The 19890-nt window shown below is 30.7% G+C and overlaps 2 protein-coding genes and 1 long non-coding RNA gene across 5 annotated transcripts in view; 1 reads left to right on the top strand and 2 right to left on the bottom strand.

Annotated features, from left to right (window-relative positions):
- The window catches only part of LOC117215585 (choline O-acetyltransferase), a 30701-nt gene extending 27009 nt beyond the window's left edge, over window positions 1-3692 (top strand). For both annotated transcript variants that reach the window (XM_033461944.1, XM_033461943.1), the window contains exons 8-9: window positions 1469-1669; window positions 2930-3692. In XM_033461944.1, coding sequence (XP_033317835.1) covers window positions 1469-1669; window positions 2930-3139 — 411 coding nt within the window. In that variant the 3' untranslated portion in view covers window positions 3140-3692. The remainder of the gene's footprint in view (window positions 1-1468; window positions 1670-2929) is intronic.
- A 3737-nt stretch (window positions 3693-7429) lies between these two features.
- LOC117215581 (mitogen-activated protein kinase kinase kinase 4) lies at window positions 7430-16598 on the bottom strand. Its single transcript, XM_033461930.1, has 18 exons — window positions 16430-16598; window positions 15120-15254; window positions 13620-13899; window positions 13344-13535; window positions 13063-13253; window positions 12566-12982; window positions 12249-12491; window positions 11943-12167; window positions 11146-11562; window positions 10980-11087; window positions 10754-10913; window positions 10238-10688; window positions 9795-10160; window positions 9532-9719; window positions 9290-9458; window positions 9075-9197; window positions 8755-8906; window positions 7430-8677 (listed from the first exon to the last, which is right to left on the bottom strand). Exons 1-18 carry the CDS (start codon window positions 16507-16509, stop codon window positions 8498-8500), a joined length of 4077 nt encoding a protein of 1358 aa, XP_033317821.1. The 5' UTR covers window positions 16510-16598; the 3' UTR covers window positions 7430-8497.
- A 716-nt stretch (window positions 16599-17314) lies between these two features.
- On the bottom strand, window positions 17315-18582 carry LOC117215588. Of its 2 annotated transcripts, none has more exons than XR_004489147.1 (4): window positions 18533-18582; window positions 18312-18442; window positions 17487-17829; window positions 17315-17409 (listed from the first exon to the last, which is right to left on the bottom strand). It is a non-coding gene; the product is annotated as an uncharacterized LOC117215588 (long non-coding RNA). The 2 variants fall into 2 exon arrangements; XR_004489146.1 differs by lacking the exon at window positions 18533-18582 and having other exon boundaries at window positions 17487-17648; window positions 17748-17829; window positions 18312-18437.
- Between the last annotated feature and the right edge of the window lie 1308 nt (window positions 18583-19890).

The following is a 19890-nucleotide window of genomic DNA, read 5'->3' as shown; positions in this document are numbered from 1 at the left end:
AAGGAGACAAAACTGTTGGGATAATGAAATTTTCCGATAATGAAACGATCATTTTCCCGATGTGGAATTTCATTTATTCAAATACAGATTAATTGACAGATTCTTTAAATATTTATGAATCCCATATCTTGTTAACTGCTGAATCACATAATTCTGCATACAGAAGAATCTCTTCTTGTATTGCGAATCATCGAAATCTTTTACAAAAAGGCACCTCTTCATCGTCACTTTCGTTTGTTACTTTTCTTTTTAATTGCGTGTTTAGGATCACACGCGCCTTCTACAGCTATTAGTGACCACGTTCAGTGGAACGAAACGAATCTACAGCAAGTTGTAGAAATCAATGTCTTTCAGAAAATCTGGAGCTTGTTTGTTGCTTTCATTTGTGTAGAATAGCCATTATTATCGTCTTTATTGCAATGAAACTATTTCATTACCTCAGTATATTTAAGGCTTTTTTACTATTGCCAGCATCAGAGCAATATGCATCGGATAATTTTCAATATGATATTTTTATTTTTTAATGTCTGTGATCGCGGCTTTCCCAACACTATGTATTCTTGGTAATTCTGTTGCACTTGCACCACTTTCGAGTTTTTTAATTATGTCGTAGTTTGTTTCAATAGTTAGAACGCTATTAGTTTCATAATAAATTCTTATAATCAAAACTCAATCAATCGAATCAAGGATAGAGTATGTTATATATGAACACTAGTAAAATATGTATATATTTGAAAGAAGAGAAATGAAAAAGGGAATACTGAGAAATACTATGTTTAGATAATACAGCGTTTGGATATTAGGATATTCGAATAAGAGAGATTATACTGTACATATTTCCTTTTAAATTCACGCTCAACAAACGCTCAAACAAACATTTTCCTGAACATTTTCTTATTTTCTAACTTTACCTAAAGTAAAACTATAGTTCGTCTCAGAGTTAGTATATGAAGACCACCGATAAAAAGCATAACAAATTACATTTTCTGTCTTTTATAATACAGCACTTTAAAAATTCAGTACGTTGTCAACCGTGCTTCAATTAAATATGCGTTACATATAAATATATTAATATTTTTTATCAGTGAATAATATACGACGCTATAATATACGACATATAATACACGATGCATATTAACGTACATTCTGCCTTTGTGCAGGAATCAAATTCGTTCAAAGGTACAATAAATTTTCGAAATTGATTTTTCTTAGTAATTAATATTAATGAATATGTACAACAAAATGCGAGGCATCATGTATACGAAAGTACTTATATATATATACACGTATACATTTACATATATTAACATGAACTTAATATGTTCATTTTCTGCGTACAAATAATTCTTTAATGTTAACATTTCTAATGAATTACTACAGAAGTGTAGATATATAAATATAGAATATACATATGTATATGTTATTTTCGTTCACCATTGAAATGGTCCGTTTGCAATGGCTTTTTCAGCAAGAGAGGATCAAGGAGCTGTTTGATTTGGCAGTACAAAGACAGACTAAGGAAATGAACGACAACATAAATGGTTATGGAATCGACAACCACTTAATGGGCCTCCGTTACGCCGCGCAAGAAGCTGGAGAGCCAATCCCGGATATTTTCACTGATCAGGCTTATAAGATCGTCAATCATTTTGCTCTTTCCACGTCACAGGTTAATAATGATGATCAACGATTGATCGATACTTGAAACTCTCACATGTATGCCACTTTCATGTAGGCTTTCGTTCTCCAACACCTCAAAGTTGTCCACACGAGGTCATTATACACGATGACCAAACAGATCTGTGGCACTTCATCATCATCATCATTATCTATCAGATTGATTCTGCATACTACATAAATTATTAGTTGTACATCTTTATGTCCAAATTGATTACGAGATTATTAATATAATAATTTATTAGAGTCTCCGAGCACAGTAATTTGCCAGCTAATTACGTTAGCAAACTGATAAATTACTAGGTATACAGCGCTGTGAATAATTATAGACTCAAACACATTTTCTGCATTATCTCTTCAATATATTCAAGACACCACTGATCATGCCTGGATATGTTGAGTGAAATTGTTTTTGTAAAAGATAGATTGAACGCTACAGGATATTAGGACATGTAACATGGTGAATTATTACCTTACATAACTGAAATGGAAAGCAAAAAACATTTTTTTAACGAGACAATGCTCCTATTCATACAGCTGCCACTACAAACAAGTGGTTTCAAGATTACGGAATAGAATTATTACTTATAATTAGAATTATTAGTCAGCATTGAGTGCTGATCTGAATCCAATCGAAAACCTGTGGAGAATTCTGGAAAAGTTTACGATCAAAAGAAACTATCTATAGAAAATATTGAACTTAAAAAAGAATAAAATCCGCTTTAAAAAAATAAAAGGAAAGCCACTAAATATTGAATGAAAATGTAACAAAATTAACATATTTCATATTTCTTCACAGCAACAAACACAATTCTAGGAGTAAAATTCATTTCATCCAAACTTCGAAAGAAAATTTCTGCTTGTTGTATCTTCAGCTTTATTTTATATTACAATATGAAATTGTATAAACGATTTTCTCAATTTTAATGTTTTCTCATTTTAATATTGTGAAAAATCTAAAAATAAGGTTGAGTTTATAATTATCCATGACACTGCAGGTTACAGACTCATACTGCATAAAGATTATGATTTTACGATTTTACAATTTGACAATTTTAGTACTTAATAAATTACAATTGAAGTGGTTAACATTTACTTGTAGCATCGAAACATTAAACAAATCGATCAATCGAATTTCTGCTTAAATTCTATTTTTTCTAATAATCTTCTTAATAATTTAAATTCTAATAATCCCTATTTTAATCTCGCCCGTACTTTAAATGTCGACTAACAAGAAATATCCAATTTTCAGGTAACTTCGAAAAACGATGCAATCATTGGTTACGGTCCAGTAGTGCCAGACGGTTACGGTTGCGCTTACAATCTGAGAAGCAACGGCATCATATTTTCTGTATCTGCTTTTCATAGCGATGGCAGGACGAACGCAACACGTTTCGCTCAAACGCTCAAGCAAAGCTTATGGGACATGGCAGATATGTTAAACAGAGCGAATCAGAGATAAAGTGGCGACTAAGAGATAAAGTCACGCCAAAGCAAAGTATTAAGATGCTAGATAGAAATAATGATCATTTCTCGGTTGCGAGTCCGAAATCATATCGAAAGGAAGTATACTCGAGCTCGTCTGAGAAAGTATTTAGCGTAGTACGAATAGTAAGCGTTTAAGAGAACTGTTCGCATTAGAACTCACACAATTTGCTAGATATCGCTGATTTGATTCCTCTTTAAAATCATGAATAGGAATAGAACAGAACCGATGCAAAAACTTTCTATATCTATTTCGAACAATCTGTTTCCAATGAATGCATTTTAGCTAATAATTCTACATATCATAGTGAATTTTGTATTTGATTGTTCCCTCGATTCATGTTCGTGATATAATAACGCAAATACGAATAGAAATAACCAAAAGAAATTGTGTCATTTGAAAGAAATTTTGTCTCGCTATTCTTCCCAGTTTACATATTTGATATTTAATATCTTCTTTTAAGTATCGTATAATATTGTCGATAATTTTTCTGATAATTAAAGATAGTAGTTTGTTTGTAAAAAATAGTAATCTATGGTTATCTTAATGAAACTGTTTTAATTTTATTTTAAAATTAGAAAAGATATACATGTTCCCAGGGCCAGAGTGTATTAAGTCAAACTTTTCAAGCTTTAAAGGAGAGGAAATCAAAGTTGCAGAAACTTTGTAACAAAATGTGCAACTAATATCAGTTTTACATTTTTATATTAAAAACTAAAGGATTAAAACGACAAAATTCTTATTGTCGGGATAACTTAATACGGGTAACGTAAAATGTCTTTTTTTTTCAAAGTGGACTCAATTATTATTACATATTTACATGTAACAATATTTTATTACAATATTTTAAGTAAGAAACGATTCGTTGCCTTAATTTTAAGTTACTATAATATTTTTTAAACTCAGTTAAAATAATTGCTTCTCTCTCTCTCTCTCTCTCTCTCTCCCTCTCTCTCTCTCTCTCTCTCTCTCTCTCTCCCCCTCTCTCTCTCTCTCTCTCTCTCTCTCTCTCTCTCTCTCTCTAATATATTATATTACAGAATTAAACTTCAATATGCAAAGACTCTCCATCAAATGGCACAATTTGTTTTAACAAAGATTATAAATTACCGTATGAAGGAAGCCTTCTATTACGAGCAATACATGTATAGAAATATCACGTTCATCTTGTTATTACAGTTATCGATATACATATCTAGAAGAAAACTGCGTTAATCATCTAATCGTTAATAAACTTAAAAAATTCTTCGCAAATCACTGGACACTGTAATCTCATCTGTTGTTAAGTAGGTACACGCGTACAAATGTTTATCAGGTAATTGACGACCAAAGCCGAACAAACCGAGACGAAAACGTTTAAACGGTAGTCGCTGCGTGTAGTAGGCAATATAGATCGATCGGTCATTGTAAAACTCTAGTCCTGTTACGAAGATCCTCGAACATTTATGTCCGAGCGCTGGAAGTTCCTTTCCACCGAAAGCGAAGTTTCGTTATTTCCCTATCGCTTGGTTTTAATCGTGCATTCACGATTAAAGGGGGTCTAATTCTAATAATTAGTTGTATTGTTAAACTATCGGTGCTTTAACGGGTTTAGCCACGTGAATTGGATGTTCTATAGTGACATGTAACCTTAAATGTAATCAAACGATTAGTTAATAATATCTAGGGATATTTAGAAACTACGAAAATGTTAATACACGTAGCTTCATGTTGTGAAATTCAAATAATTTAAGAGTAATTCGACGATTAAATGAGATATATCGATATGTTTGGAAGCAATGACATTTACTTTTATTGTTAGCTCCATGAGCGTAGATTTTATTGTTAGTTGTCTCACTATGAAGCGTACATTTTATTGAATCTGTATGCATTGAATGAAAAAGACATCCAAAATGTGGTATTCTGTCTCAGGAGAAAGCATTAATTAATCACGTTTGACAAAACATAGTTGAATATCGATGTACCTTTATCTTCACATACAACGACTCACAAAAGTATTCGAACATCCTTTAAAACAGAACTATCTTTCTTAATATCGAACCAAACGTCTTGACTTCTTTTGACAAGTTAGATGGATCGGTGGTTAACGTTACTATGAGTCACAAACGATTGGCGAAAAATGGTGAAAATCGCAGTTTCTCACGAGTTTGGACCTATGACTGTAATACATCTAAAGATTCTTACATTTTTCGATGCCTGTCCCTTGTTTCTGCATCAACCGATTTCGATGAAGTTTTCAGTACGTATATAATTAAGATAAATCTTAACACATCTTTCAAATTTTTATTACAGGCTCGGATAAGGAGATTTTACAATCTCTTTTTACAAAAGACCTTTACTATTTTCTTCGTGATTTCGACCAGTTGCAATTTTTTCAAATATTTTTATAAACTGGTTAACTAATTCATCTATGTTCCCAAAAAAAATTCAAGTCGTTTGGTCCAATGTGAGAAAAGATATTCTGTTTTAAAGGGTGTTCAAATACTTTCACGAGTCACTCTAAGTAAACTTTATAGCTCAATTATTGTAAGCAATTAACATACCACAGTTATTTTCTGTAGAATTGATAATAACCCATCGTTTAAAACTGTAAACAAGAATACGTTTATTCAGTGCTATGATGATTCAACTATTTCGTGTGAGAAAGTACCAAATCTTCCTGTTAACCCTGCTAGTGTCCAATTTTTCTATCTTAATATCGCTTTCATTTCAACTACAATTTTGTCATATTTTTCTCAAGCCAAAATTATTCACTAAGAATAGGAAAACGCTATTACGTTAAAAATGATGTAAAGGATGCAACAGACTTAAATACAATTTTGAAACAAACTGCCTTATTTGGCAAAAAGATGATATGTTTCGACATGAAACAGTAGAAACGTAATACATAATAATACGTGCCAATTAAACGATTGGAAACTTTGATTACTTTTACGTCATAAGAAGGAAACGTATATATTTTGTACAATCTGACGTATACTTTACAGATATTATTAAATTATTATAACAAAAAAATTTAATCGCAAAGCATCACGATATAAATTTCTTCGTAACGGAAGCACTTTAAACACCAAGTACAAAATCTTAAACACGTGTTTTAGATTTACTAAACTGTTATTAAGTGAAAGATTTATTTATATCATATCAAAATTATAAAATTGCTGTCGAGTATGAAACATAAAATATCAATCGTAAAGGCTGTAAAAATATATCATTCGCGGTATTAAGCTTGTTTTATAGTTTGATACCTTTACAGTAAAGACAACGAAGAGACAGAGTACACGAATAGAAGTTGAAATACTAAATAACTCGGTAAGGTAGAGAAAAGATTTCTAGCGCACGGACCTCGTCTGTCGCAACACATTCTAAACGTGGCCAATCGTTCGTGTTTTGGCGCCCGCACAGTAAACTCTTGTCCAATTCTTAGGTAGGTCAATGGTTTGCCCTTCTTCGATAGACAGGCAAACGTTGATGATAGCTCTATCTCTCTATCACATTAATGTTCTACGTCTAATTAACTACTACTGTAACTAACGCTACTTTTCTTATATACCAAGCTCTGTCGATAGTGAAAAATTCAATTTTCATTTCAAAGGATAGAAATATTAACGATCGGCGCTACTGTCACTTACATCATTACTCTCATCCTATTGTATCAAATTATCATACTTTACCGTAATTTAGAATCAAACAGAAATGATATATATATACACACATATATACATAAACATATATACGCCTATACATATGCATAGAGTAACACACGTTACATACTACGACACATTTGTTGACATTATTTATATTTTACGAAGCTGTTTGTTAGCTTTGTTATAAAGTACATACTTCCAATGTGCAAAACACGCGTGTTTTAGGGTTGTCATTAAGGCTTAGCAAAGTTTTCTTGCGCTAAAGCATAAATGTTCTATTGAAAATAGTGTTTTATCTAATACATATATTGTCGTTAAGTGATGAATTTGTTGCGTATTACATTAAATCGGAAATTTTATATTCATGGTCTGAGCAATTGTTTGCTTCGACTTAAACGTAGAGTGAATCTTCAAATAATGCGAGGAATTGTGGTGGTTCCTTATACTGTTACTAAATAAAATTATATATAAATATACATATATAACTCAATACACGTACACATACGCACATATCAAGAAACGTTTAAATATAAAAAATCTATATCTGTTTTCGCGCATATGTGTACGATATATGTATGAAAGTGTTCTGTATTATTTTTAATCTTAAGCTGCAAATACCTATTAAATTTAAAATGAAACGGGATGTCACCATTAGAAGTAGTTATGCGGATCGCAAAACTGTTGCGATCGTATTTTCGCGGCCAAGAATATCGCGCATATCAGGCGAAAGCCAACATAGCGACGACTCTATCAAATAGAACATACGCTAAACTTATTAGAATTACTTACGAAATAAAGTCAACTGATTGTGGGCTAAAATAACATATATATAAAAATTCAGTCAGACATTATTTCAAAATACAAATATTCCTTACGAAGACTGCTGTCGTTGATATGAAATTATATCATATATCTTATAAGATGTAATAAAATAATAAACACAGTTGGTAATGATAGGTGACAATTGCAGAATCGCAAAAAAAAAAATTCTTTATGAAATAGTCGTCTTCGTATGCGATATATATATTTAGTAATGTTAAACTTGTAAGCGCACTTCACTTTCTGTTTATATGGAAAGTATACACAGCATACCTCTGTAATTAACTAATTTGCGGCAAGTATGTTGTATCATGTGTACGTTTTCTTGTGCAAAAATAAACACTATTGTGGCACCACCTTCCACTTTTATTTCCTTTTTCTAAAAATACAATGTTTTCGTTAATCACAGTGCAATGTTTAACTACAAAAAACAAACAATTTATTTTCTGTATTGTAAAATAATTTACAACAATATTATACATATATGTATGTATGTACACAATGTAAGTACCTTCTTCAAAGGTAGGAATGTTAAAAATTTACATACATCAGCTGCAGTATATTTTGTTGCTATAGTATTAAAAATACATGCTTTATGTTAGAAAATTACTTTTCTTCTTAAAACATTTTCGCCTTAATACTGCATAACCAGATTAGTACTTACTATCTAGATGCCTAATTTTTCCCACTTTTTAGAATACAAATACAAGAAAACAACCGTAAAATAATCTGAGAGAGGAAACTGGTATGGTAAAAGTATATGAACTATCAATATATTTAACCTGATGCAGGTAACAACGGTGTTATAAGTTAATTTATGCTTTCAAACTGAAAGAATCTACATACGAATTGACTATCCCTATTATGCTTATTGTCGCAGTATCAACAAGTCGGCGTTAACATCTTCGTATGCTTGTGTAAACGGAAGTGTAAGTAAGGCATTTGCTGTCAACCTTTTCTTTGGATCATGTTGTAAACATTTTCTAATTAGGTTATCTCCTTCAATGGAAAGATTTTTGGGCAATGCTGGAGTTTCACCCATTCCCACCTAAAGGAATTAATACATAAAATAAAACAATGTAAAAGATAAACATTCTGGAGGGAAGCGTGATTACTATCACATACCTTAAACATAATTTGATAATTAGAATCATAATCTGACCAAGGTCTTCGTCCACTCGCCATTTCTATAACGCAGCAACCAACTGACCAAATATCAGCAGCTCTACCATGTCCACTACTTTCTGATTTCATAAATACTTCTGGTGCCATGTAAGCTATGTGCAAATATTAAATGTTAAATTATTTTTAAAGACACAATATCACAAATATTAGAATGAGGTACAGGAAGCTATTGTTATTTGTTACAATTATTTCTATAACACATATATGAATGTGCATACTCGTGGGCATTACTGTAATCATAAATAAAAGCTGAAGCTAACCTTGAGTACCAACAAAACCTTGTAATTCACCCGGCATAGTAGTATGTGCTTTAATTTGCACAGCACTTCCAAAATCACCAAGTTTCAAACAATTACCCTCATCCGTTAAAAAAATGTTTGCAGCTAGATATAAAATATAAATATTTCATGATTTGTGGTCAAATCATATACGTACAGGATAATATATTATTGTTATATTACAATATAAAACATACATTTAATGTCGCGATGTACTATTCCATGCGAATGGAGTACAGCTACAGCTGAAAGGAGTTGATGTGTATATTTTCTAACTAATGACTCTGGTAGACCATTTCCACTGCCCGCTACTAGACTTTCTAACGTTCCCTCAGCGCAAAATTCCATAAAAATTAACATTTCTTCCTACAATAAGGCAAATGTTATCCATATGTATTTGTAAAAATATGAATATTCTATTATATATACATCAACTTACACGATGAATTTCTAGTCCATAGTATCGTACTAAATGTTTGTATTGAATTCCTTCAAATATTTGTAGCTCTTCGGCAACACGTCTAATTGCTCTATGATCCCCAGGTTGAAACTGAACTTCTTTCATAGCTAATAACTCACCAGTTTGATTGTTGACTATGGTATATACTTTACCAAATCTTCCTTGTCCTATAAAGAAGAATTTTAATGTATAATGTATATTAAAATAAAAATTAATACATTTTGATATTCAGTTGAGCTTACCTATTTTAATACCTCTTTGCCAAGTAAAGGTAACTCTTCTTGCTTTAATACGAACTCTATCAACAGCTTTTCTATCAGTAACTTGCCCTATAAGTTCGCGGCCTTTTAATCTCTCGTCAATATCACATTCAACTTTTCTTATAGCCCGATTGATTCTTTCCTGCCTGGGTACAGTATGGTCAGAACTATTTATAGTAATACCTACATTTCCATCAACCACACTTGATGAAAAGGATTTTCTAGAACTCGTTGGAATATCTGGAGATCTAACATTATCTCTAGATTTCTGAGGGAGACTTAAACTCGCAGTTCTGCTTCTAGTATGACAAGGTGAAGACGCTCTTGAATGAGGTAACCTTTTTAAATCTGCAATGAAGACAGCTGATCAACATCTGATTAAAGAATAAATAATGCTCAAACATAGAATAAAAATAGAACTTTACTTTCTGTTTCATTTGTAGCAGTACTTGCACTTCCAACAACGTGCGAAATACAACGATCCATACAGGTTTTTAATTCCTCAAATTCTTCATCAGTTAAATGTTTGGTATTATGTGGTTCGCATACTGTAATTAAAAATTCTAAACCTTGATTTGCCCACCTAGGTCGTAAACCTCTTCCACGTTCACATCGTGTTCTAACGAACTCCATCCACAAAAAGGCGAAAGAAACCAGACTTTCAGCTAAAATAGCTTTTTCTTCAAGTGCAAATAGTTTACATGTTTCTTTATGGTAATCAAACCCCATTCGATAAGCCTGATGAAGTATTTCCCTTATTCTTGAACGTATAGCAGATCGATCATATTCATAATTTGATTCTTCTATTTTTTTGAGATCACGTTGAAAATTTTCAATAACGTTTGTGATATCGAGTCTGAGATCCATGACTGTATCCTAAATATATAAGGAATATTTCTTTGTAAAGGAATAATTCTAGCTTAATCTATAATAACTTTTACCTTTAAAGATGTTAATGATTTTTCTAATTCTTTGTCAAAGATAGACCAATTTACAATATCACGTTTCAAACACTTAGCAAGCATAACACCTTTAACCACCTTCTCCCGAGCTTCTACAAACATTCCTTGCCATTCACGTCGTACAAACATTCGCTGAAATCTGAGTGATATGCCAGAATAAAGTAAAAACATTTATAGTATAATTTACAAAGTAATCCAATTTTACCTGTTTGACCAATCATCATCATTCCAATCCTCAAAATTTTCTTGAATCTCCCGTGGTCTCTCGTTAAGGTATTCTTTAACTTGTTCAATCATAGTTTTTGCGATTTCACTATAAAATAAAACGCGGAAGAATATATACATTACAAAAATATTACGATGTAACTCACCAGAATTTAACTCCCGCAATCTCGTATCCATTTAATATATTTCCTGCTATTGATTTTACAAACATCCACTCATCCATAATCAAATTTTTGTGGAAACTGTCATGCTGTACCATATCTACCCACTGCTGAAGGTAATCAAGATATACTTCAAAAACAGCCTTCAAACTTTTGTCAAAATCTTTCACGTTTTCTTGAAATAAATTTTCGCAACTATCATTATTATTGACAACTGCTGCACAAGAATGAGCTGCAAATCTGTCGCGATGGATACATGCAATTCTAAGACCTTCTCTAAGTTCACGCATAAGTTGTCGAACTGATAGTGGACTAGGTTGTTCTGGTTTTTGTTCTAATCTCATTCTTAAAAACTCATGAACAACATCTAACGGAACTCGAGACAAAAACACGAAAGCAGCCCTAAAAATTTTTTTTGTTATTTAATGCAAAACTTTTAGAATAAAATATAAACAAAATATATACAGGGTGGTTGGTAACTGGTGGTACACGCGGAAAGGGGGTGATTCTACGCGAAAACTGAAGTCGAAAATATAGAATAAACATGTTTTGTTAAATTTTTTTTCTTTTTAGTTTTTCCATCGAGACAACGATCTACGGTGAGATTCGTTATAACGTATCGCACGCGTACCGAGCGAAAATTCAAAGTCGATTTTCTCGAAAACAAAGCCTCAAACGAAAAATTTTTATTCTATATTTTCGACTTCTTTTTTCGCGTAGAATCACCTCCTTTCCGCTTGTACCACCAGTTACCAACCACCCTGTATATACGAACGTTTTACCTATAAGATGGAAGATTTAATTCTCTTGCTTCGGAGCTCCACACGCCATATCGTCGCAATTCTTCATCGCCTTCATACTCTTCGTTCAAAGTATTATTAGATTCACTTATATCACTTTTTTCTAACGTCAACCTTGCTTTCCTCAAGACAGAAGTATGTAATCTCTCAAGAAAATTTAAACTTTTTCTTAAACCTCTAGTCTTTAATACATCTTCAATATACTTCCTAGGAATTAAAGAAAAAAGAAAGAATTAACCTATTCATTAAACGTAAAAGGATTTTTTAATACTTTAACATAATATTCACCTGTAAGCTTGCCGATCGAATTCAACTAGGTAAAAGTCAAATCTATCGTTTTTATCATCGTCTGCACATGTAAATGACGATTCAGGAGTAGAAGGCCAGGATTGTACGAAAGATAAACCAGAAGAATTATTACTATTATTGCTATCTGAAGGGCTGGAATTTTCATCTTGTTGGTTTGAAGTATCAAATCGTACCAAAGTTTGCTTCCACTCTAAATGATCGGTCACATCGGAAGATCGTGAACTAAAACGAAAAAAAGAGTAAGTTTCCTTGTTTAATATCGTATTTTGTTATGATAATATCATTATTTCTGACACCTTATTCCAGAATCTCCAGTATCATCGTGTTTTTTCTTTGTATGCGACATCATTAATAATTTTCCCAGTATTTGTAACTTGAGTCGATGATGCTTAGTCATATTATACCAAAGACACATTGCCTTCACTCTACCAATAAATTCTGTACTTTTGTATAAAGGATAATGTGCAGCAAAGGCTTGTGACGAAGGATAAAGTGCTTCTGCTACCTCTAGCCTAGACAGTAATCCTTCTACTTGCTGTAAAGCTTCACCTTGTGCTCGTGCACATGCTCTACAATACATCGAAAGACAACCTGGACAAATACCTAATTCTATATTTGGACTAGATCCTACATTTACTATTCGATCAATACGCGTGGTATTAATATTAATCCAAGGCGTATTATCATTCTTTACACTCGCAATAGGATCATATCTAAAAATTAACATTATTTTATTTAAATTCTTTTCCGATTTTATAACTGTAGGAATCTATTAAATTCTTACATAATTTACCTATACTCCATTATTTCTTTAAGTAAACCTTCTACAGCCTCACGTTGCTTGCACAAGTACTCATCTTGAGCCATTGGACTCCGATCAGCATGGTGAGCTTGTAGTTCTAGCCATATTAGATCTTTCAATTCGTTTTGCCACCGCGTTTCTTCATGACTGATTTGCCGACGGCAATTACGTTCCGTACTTCCCTACAAAATATAAACAAAACTTTAGTATGTGCAAATTTTTGATATAAATGTATTTTTTACGAGATTATTCGTAATAGAATATTCTCATACCAATCTAATTAAAAAAGAAAATGTATCATGAAATAATTCCCGTTCTTTAAGACTCAACGTTTTTGGTGATTGCGCGATCGATTCCCTATCACCAGTAATTGGAATTTTCTCGGTAAGTTTAACTTTAGGCTTTCTCTCTTCTACATCAACAGGTTTGGATCGCAAGCTACGGAATCTATTTCGAGTTTCAATCTATAAAAATTTTCAATTAGTTTTACATCTGGAAATTCGCCAAACAATTTTCTACAATTCAAATTATTTATTATTATTTTATACCTTCATATGATTAGGAGTAGATACTTGATGAGGATCAAATTTCTCGTTATAATTATAAGCTGCCTCCATATCCAGTTTTAAATCTCTTTCAGTTCCACGTAACACTTTCAATGTCCTTTTGCATTTTCGATTTCCTTCCTTCGCTATATCTTGGTTCACCTCGTTTTCACAATCCTTATCTGCTTTGTCACACATTTCGTTAAAAATAATGTTGTCCAGAGTATTGCGCCTGCGGATCGCTGCTTTCGATGGTATGTCTTTTTCTAACGATTTCGTTTCCCTTAAAATTAATTAAATTTATGTGTACGATTAAATATATGACAAAATACGGTATTCAAAAAGATATGTATAATATATTTTTTAACATATATGAATACGTGTATGAAATTGTAAAGGAATATATTTTTATCTTTTAATATTTAATAAAACTTCATATATGTAATTTAACATTTACGAAAAAATTGTTTAAGATCGCTTAAAAAACTCGTTCTTTCATTTTATTTGATAAACAGAAATAATTTATAATATACTCTTCTGGAATACGCTGATTTATGTTTGCAATGTATCATGAACACTTGTAATAGCATATTAATTTTGATATACATTATATACAAAATATTGGTGACTCATTGAGTACCATTTTAGTCAAATTCTTCATTTTGATTCACTTAAGATGGATACAAGGTATGATGGATTTTCTTAAATTCATACTAATTGTTAATAAACTGCTTTAAAAACTTAAAGATACCAATTACAACAATTCTTTTTATTTTATCTTTACGAATGATTTAAAAAAACTTATGGAATATTGGAGAAACTGTAATTATACTGTATTATTATGTATTACTGCATTATATTGCATTTATTTAGTTAAGCCCCATTTAACTATCTCCGTTAAAAAAACAATCCTTTTAAAAAATGTATTAAATGTTGTCTCTTAAATAATTATATTAAATATTGTGCCTTCTACATAGCTATTTATCCTTTACCACTATACCTTTTGCAATAAGACAACATGTTTATTATTATTTGTCTACATTAATAAAAATTAATGAAATAAAAATTCTATTTTATCCTATTCTATTATTTGTATAAAATATATAATCTTACATATACATTGATAAAATTATATTATAAAGATCGATCATAATATTTTTATCATTATAACATTATGATTTATCGTAAATATATTTTTATTAATGATATCTACTTTCATAATAATATCTTGATATAATTTTACACATACATTTACAATTTACAAATTATAAAACAATTGTTGCAAATTAGATTAAAGATCATATGTATATGTAAATACGTGTAAATGTACGGTTTCATAAATGTTTTTCTCAGGCTATTGTTTTTATTGTATTTCCAAATTTTCTATTAATTAGAAAAACAATTATTAAAATTTAACATTAAACATGTAGAGATATATTGGGAAAAATGAAGGAACGCTTCAACTGTTTCGCGTATAAGAAAAGTAAACGCTAATTAACTTACCCTCCGCTAAGTTTTTGTCTCATGTATCGCTTCTTTCGATTAAGTCGAGTTCTCGGTGGTGTCTGTCCATAAATATCGCACATTGCTTGAATCGAGTCATCGAATTCACTTGTCGAACAGCTTGAACCTTTTTTCCTGAAAAAGGCATGAACTACTAAAATAGATCAAATAAAAATAAAATTCGGAGGAGATACATCAAATTTTTAAACATTACAAACTAAAACTTACTTGTATCGTCAAATAACATTACCATACATATAAAATAATATTACTGAAAAAGTTCAATGATAAACATATAGCGCTAAACATATCCTTCAAATACTTGCTGCCAGGTTTGTATATAAAAAATATTCATTGAAATATTTAACAATTTAAATATCTTTAATTTTATAATTATATCGGTTTATTGACGTATGTGCATGAAATGATACGTATATAGAATGCACGTACATATATGTACTTAGAATTACGATATATAGCATGTGTAATATCATAATAGTATTAAATTATTATTATTAAAAACGTTCATTACATGTGGAAGGTAATAAAATAATTATATTAAAATATTAATTATATGCGGAAGTAAATCAATGAATCATTTTTATTCTTAGTACTTTTTATTTTTTTTATTCTATGTACTTGTCAAATTGTTTTGAACAATTAAATAAATTATAATCTAATTATATACAAAAATGATACAACCAAAACCAGATATTGATAAAAACTTATCATGTATTTTAAGAAACTGTACCTGTACTATTATTAATTTTGTTTCAAATAAGTGTTAATAAACAACTATTTGATTAAATACATGAGTATATGAAATGAGTGACCAATTTTACGTTACATGTAATAATTTTACAATGTTGCATATGACAGACATAAATATTAAAATTATGAGTATAGTAAACGGAATTATATGCATCGCATCACACTAAACAGATATCTATTTTGATAAACGGAATAGACGCTTGCTTTTCTATACAACATTTTTATACAACGTTGACACTTTGCCACGAAGTGCCAATGCATGAAATATACTATCCATATATTGATAAATGTCGTCACTCCAAGATCGACACTCGTTTCGCATGGGTAATAAACTTATTCATTGTATTTTACTATATTGTTTGTTATAGTAATGTACCAGCGATCCTGTTTTAAGTACTAAAAGTCGAAAAAATGTTGAATGACATGTAAACAAAACGTAGACATTGCTCCAATCAAAATTCTTACCGGTGGTATTTTTGTATTACTGTTACTGTAAGTTGTTCGAATCACGTGGCAAAACGAACATCTGACAAACTTACCTAATATAGCCATTATCATCGTCTGATGAACCTGAGAATGAATTTTCTGTAACATGACTTTGTATATCATAACGAAACATTCTCCTCAGATGACAAACACATCGCACTCAAGGCACCGTTGTAATCGTCCACTGAGTAGTAATGGGCGATAGAGTATCGATGTTTCGAATATCGATACTTTTCAATTCAAGTATCGATGTTGAATATAACGATATACTCTAATATCGATACTGTCCAATGAAACAATTCACTTCTATCTTCCTCAGTTCTGAGCAAACTAACCAAAAAATATTTAACAGTAAGTGCAACACCCGTTTCATCTAAACGAAATCGATTAAATATATGAAGAATATCTACAATTATTGCTACTTTTAAGTTCGCTATCCAATGAAGAATGGTATGCTAAAAAACATTCTATAGTTTATGTTTAATGTTCTATACATATTTATGTTTATTGTATAAATAAAATATAACTGTTAAATAAAACAGTAAACAAAGCAGTGAATGCTATAAACAAAAAGTTAGGAAAGTATTTCTACAATACTAAAATGCTTATACAATACTACAATACTATACAATACAATGCTTAAATAATACAAAATCGTTATCTATATATTACATATAACATTGATTGCTTTAAATCTTTTTCAATCGCTCCAAAAACATCAAAGAAATCAGGCTATGTGCTTGTCAGAGCAGCCTGTCTCCGGAGTGGTAACATTTCCACCTGAATTTATTTGTATTAAACAAATTCAAATTGTTTCTCATAGGCCATAAAATAAAATTTATATATTCATAAAGTTAATAAATATTGTAGATATAATTAGAAATTATCTAAAGTCAGAAGACATGGATCGCAAATAAAGAAAAATACATGGAAATAAATAAATGTTAAAAAAAATGTTATACTTTATCACAAATTACATTTTTAGACAATTGGACTTTGTGTTAATGGCAACCAGGAAATTTATTCCATCAACCTGTTTCAACAAAAAAGTTAAGGTTTTAACAACAGCATTGTACAGATGAAGTTATAAAAAATATAATTTAAATGTACTTTAGCTTTTTTGGAAATTCATTATCTTCTTCTTCACCATCTTCTCGCTATTTTTGTGGTAATTGCACCGTTGTATCTGACACTGCAGTGATGCGCATATACATTTTAAAATTTCTGGAGACTATTCTTATCTGACTTAACAACTAATTAACTTTTTGTACACTGAAAATAAAAATTATGTTGTTACTTAGAATTAATGATATAAAAAATATCGTTTTTAATGTAAAGGCTAATGAATGCTTATCACGAGATTTTACGCACAACTGCTAAATGATGATAAATCTGGATCTTTTTCCATAGTATTAGGATTCAAATTTTTCTTACTTTGTATTTTATCTGGAAACTGGAAAGTATGCAAAACAAATTATAATTCAAATCTAGAGCTTCCTAAATATAAAATAAAAAAACAAAATTGATTATTGTTTAATTAAAGCATCAGGAACAATAGTCTTGATTCATTACTATCAGTCTTTTATTGACAGCTTACTTCGCTTTCATTTTATCAATCCTATTTCACACTAATATCTTTTGCCTTAATTTCGCTATTTTCTTTTCTAATCCTATACTCTTTTACAACCATAAATAAGTTTAAAAACTCAAAGAAATAACTCTACGCTACTGGTTGTTATAAATGAATAAAATTTAAAAAATTATCATTTTTATATTTAATTAAACTTCTTACTTTGACATAAAATTATTTTCTTCTATATTCTTTAGATCTTGCAACATTTTTTAGTTTAGGTATGACATTTCCCAAAGCTAATAAGTTTTGGTTGTTGCTGCCACTTTCCTTAAGTATATTTGCAAATATATATGCTATCTTACCATTTTCTGGGCCAAGTCTAGAAAATGGGGTATTTTATATTGGTTTATGTACAGAGTGAATATTTAATAATCCCTGCTTTGCTATGCATTAATTGCAATTGCCGTCTGTTTCACCACTCCCAGTTTGTAATCTAATATGGTAACATTGTACCGTACAAAAAAGAAAACAATATATAATGTATAGTTATATTATGTTACTTGTTAAACTAGTTCGTATTTACTTCATATTTCCAGGTTCAGGAGTTTAGGCCATGCATTGACAGGCCAGTCATAAACCAGCCATAAACTTAAGTGTTCAAGTTCAAAGCAATAAGCAGTAAGTACAAAGTCAACATGTTTATATAAACCATTACAGAAATAATTTTTAATCCATATTAGGAACTTCTTTAAAAAGTGTTCTCATGGAACAGATATTTTAGAATATGTATAATAAAATATCTGTTTAGATCGTGTACTAAAAAAGATTCTATAAGATAAATAAAAGTACAAAAACTATTAGCTATATATTTAAGAATCATCGAAATTGGTGAAAGCATAGTTAATTACAAGTCCGCCGTTTCTCATTATGTACGTGCCACAACGAAGTAATTAAACAGATTTACCAAAGTTAATAAATTTTTAAAAAAGTTATATTTTTAAAAAATAAACATCTCATAACAGATGGTCCAAGTATCAGTGGTTTTACATATATGATCTCTTACAGAAAAAGAAAAGACTGCATAACTTATATAATTATTACATAAGATAGTAATTGGTTTTATTTGCCAGTCTTGGCCATGCAGAAACAACCGGATACCCATAAGAAAATCGAAGTCAAGCTGCGTTAGGCACAGTTAGCCCATAATGGGTGATCAGGTGCTGTTGACATGAGAAAGAGAAAATAGAGAGTGAGATATGAGAATTTGAAAAAAGAAAAATAAAGGAATGAGAAACAGAAAAAGGGACCAAAAAGCCAAAGAAACATTTTCTATTGGGCAATATAGGCCAGTTAACATCTTGACAATAAGAGAAAACTTAAACCTATAATGAATATAGACTATAATGGACAGGAAGATATATCAATAGATCAATATATTTGACAATATATACAATATATTTGACATAATAGATTCAAAAGAAAACTGGGTAATATCTGCAAAATTTATCTCATCCAAGGAAATTCAAAATATTAACAGTAAATAAGACCACTTTAAACGGAGAAGGAGGAAAGATTATAAAAGAATTATCTTTCGTTTCTAAAAAACTCTGTCCTAATTTAGGTAAATCCGTAGAAATAACTACTCTCCGCGATTTCGATAATTTTTGGATACATTATGGAAGTCGATATTTTGAACAACTTTTTCCTATACTGGACTAATATAGGGCTGGGCGGGTTTAATTTCTGAGATACTCATGAAAAATAACCGGTGCGGCTATAGTGAATTCAGTCTGTAGGTGTGCGTTTGTGGTAACATATACATCGGTATTTGTTGCCGGACATCTTACGGCGGACGGGTAAAATGACCTCTAAACATATCTATTTCTTATCTTTTGTTTGTGGTTTACATAGGTTTCGGATAGAGGTCAATTTTTCCGGTTA

The sequence above is a fragment of the Bombus bifarius genome, unplaced genomic scaffold (genome assembly GCF_011952205.1).
Source record: "Bombus bifarius isolate JDL3187 unplaced genomic scaffold, Bbif_JDL3187 scf7180000009739, whole genome shotgun sequence".
In the NCBI taxonomy this organism is placed as follows: Eukaryota; Metazoa; Arthropoda; class Insecta; order Hymenoptera; family Apidae; genus Bombus; species Bombus bifarius.
This window is presented reverse-complemented; position numbering and strand designations above follow the sequence as displayed.